The 2,641-nt window shown below is 36.6% G+C and overlaps 1 protein-coding gene across 1 annotated transcript in view; it reads left to right on the top strand.

Moving 5' to 3' along the window:
* Nucleotides 1-2,641, top strand: part of LOC110456218 (ATP-dependent zinc metalloprotease YME1 homolog) — a 37,975-nt gene continuing 35,334 nt past the window's right edge. Inside the window, exon 1 of the mRNA XM_021506815.1 lies at nucleotides 1-98. Coding sequence (XP_021362490.1) covers nucleotides 69-98 — 30 coding nt within the window. The 5' untranslated portion in view covers nucleotides 1-68. The remainder of the gene's footprint in view (nucleotides 99-2,641) is intronic.

Below are 2,641 nucleotides of genomic sequence, written 5' to 3'. Positions count from 1 at the left end.
TTTGAGTTATCTAACTTAGATCAGCCATGCCAGTTTCGTAAGCCGACACAGGACACTCCAAAATCGAGATGTTCTCCGTCAATTCTACAGTACCTCAGGTAAAAAAATTGTATATGTTGTTTGATTGCTGGTAAACCATTTTATTAACTGATTATTAAGTACCACACGTGGTAAATTTAGCTGACATTTGTAGCAGTGGTGGATTTTGTAGATTAAAACATCAACAAACACTGGGAGAGTTCTTCACGATTTATTGTGCGTAGTTCCGATTCCTTTGACATAAATGATTTAACCCTGCAAATATATAATAATTACATTTCAGATATATGTATAGGATCTACAACTCATTCATAACGCACTATTATACATGCAGTACATTTTGAATTTACAAGAAGTTATCTTAAGATGTTACATGTAAGATGATAGTTCTATAAATCATAAAAGTTTTATTACATCTACTGTAGATTTACATTATATTTACTGATATTTATACACATATAATATTGAACATATGATTTAAATCTTATATTATCTTAACTTAGTATTTATTGATACGTAGGTTACTCAATAAATAGACAAAGAGTACAATAAAATACATTCATCAATACATTACTACAAGTTTGAAATAGAAAACTGTACCTATTTGTGGAAAAGGGCCATTTGAAGTCGTACGGAATTAATATCAGAACAGATGTATATACCGTAATATTATAAATATAGATATCACAAATATCGTCTCTGCCACACATTTAAGTCGCAAGATATCGTCTTATGAAATGAACAGATGATGAGACATATGTAGATGTTAACGTTATGATATTTTGTCATCGGTAAGACGGTTGTACCTCAGTCATTTGATCTAGTACAAATTATATGGAAATAGTCTTACTTACCTTACTTTCCTATGCAAGGTATGAAATATTCTTTAGTAGTCGTAGTATGGAAGACGATGCATTTTATAACTTACATAATAATATATGGTAGGGAATCTCTCCCTCTACCAAGGGACATATAAAGCCAGAGATTGGAAACTCTTGCAGATTTTGCAAACACACTCATGAACCTATTGTATTTAGATCCCTGGCCTTTATGTGCGGTCGCACATAAAGGCAGTATCGGCTTTCGTTATAGTCTTTTTTATAATTGAAAAAAGTATAAGAGGCAATTATTTACTTCAGATCACTATATTTAACTAAATATGACTAAAATGATGATAGAAGTCCATCTAAATACTGAAATGGATGTAAATAAAGCAAAACATGGGTAAAAATAAAAAACCGCTCATTGTGACAAGTACTAATGATGAGGGTGAATAATTAGTATGTTGAATTGTTACCTGTCACAGTTCAGGTATGAATATGACAGGGTGTGTCAATATGTCATGAACCTTTCCCTAGAATGTTAACTAGCCAGAGGTGTAACATTACAAGTATCGGATCCTCCTTAAAAGCGTCTTTAATCCGACAACAAGCTTCTTAATATTGAATAAAGTAAGCGACATCAGAAGATATGTTGTTATGACTATAATACACAACTATACCAAATTTCAATTTTATATTTGAAAAAATTGACCAAGTTATAATGAATTGAATTTTTACGATCACAGCGTGACGCACTTGTGTGTATTAACATGAAAAGGTTAAAAACACCTACAAAAGTAAGCGACTTATAATGAATTTATTATTATGATCGGCAGCGTGGCATACGTGTGTAAATATAACAAGTGTCTTTAGACAATATCTCTAAAATTAACCTATAATGTAAGCGACATCACAGGGCTCAGGAACATTTTTAGCTCACCTGCCCGACGCTTATGCCATGGCGCAGCGTCCGGCGACTTTTCCTTAAAATCGCAACTAGTCATAAACGACCGAGCAGATTTTGACCAAATTTGGTCTGAAGCATCCTTGGGTAAAGGGAAACCAATTTTGTATAAACCATGGGTCTGGCACCCCATGCCAGGGGGCTGAGAGGTGGGGCCAAAAGGGGGCAATATGGCTATATTGCTACAAACGACTTCTTCTGTAGAAGTATGTACTGGATATCAACCATATTTGACTGGAAGTATCCCTCGGTAGTGGAGATTACAAATTGTATAAATGGTTGGGCTGACCCCCCCAGGGGGCTGAGAGGTGGGGCCAAAAGTGGGCAATATGGCTATATTGCTACAAACAACTTCTTCTGTAGAACTATGCACTGGATATCAACCATATTTGACTGGAAGTATCCCTCGGTAGTGGAGATTACAAATTGTATAAATGGTTGGGCTGACCCCCCAAGGGGGCTGAGAGGCGGGGGCAAAAGTGGGCAATATGGCTATATTGCTACAAACACCTTCTTCTGTAGAACTATGCACTGGACATCAACCATATTTGACTGGAAGCATCCCTAGGTGGTGGGGCTTTAAAAAATTGTACAAATGGTTGGGCTGACCCCCCAGGGGGCTGAGAGGCAGGGCCAAAAGTGGGCAATTTGGCTATATTGTTATAAACGACTTCAGTAGAATTATGCCATGGATATCGATCATATTTGGTCAGAAGCATTCATGGGAGGCAGGGATTCAAAATTGTTCAAATGGTGGGGCCACCCCCTCCCCCCCCCTACACTTTCACTTCTTCTCAATCTTTCGTCTGTCTTATTT

The sequence above is a fragment of the Mizuhopecten yessoensis genome, unplaced genomic scaffold (assembly GCF_002113885.1).
Source record: "Mizuhopecten yessoensis strain PY_sf001 unplaced genomic scaffold, ASM211388v2 scaffold8573, whole genome shotgun sequence".
In the NCBI taxonomy this organism is placed as follows: Eukaryota; Metazoa; Mollusca; class Bivalvia; order Pectinida; family Pectinidae; genus Mizuhopecten; species Mizuhopecten yessoensis.
This window is presented reverse-complemented; position numbering and strand designations above follow the sequence as displayed.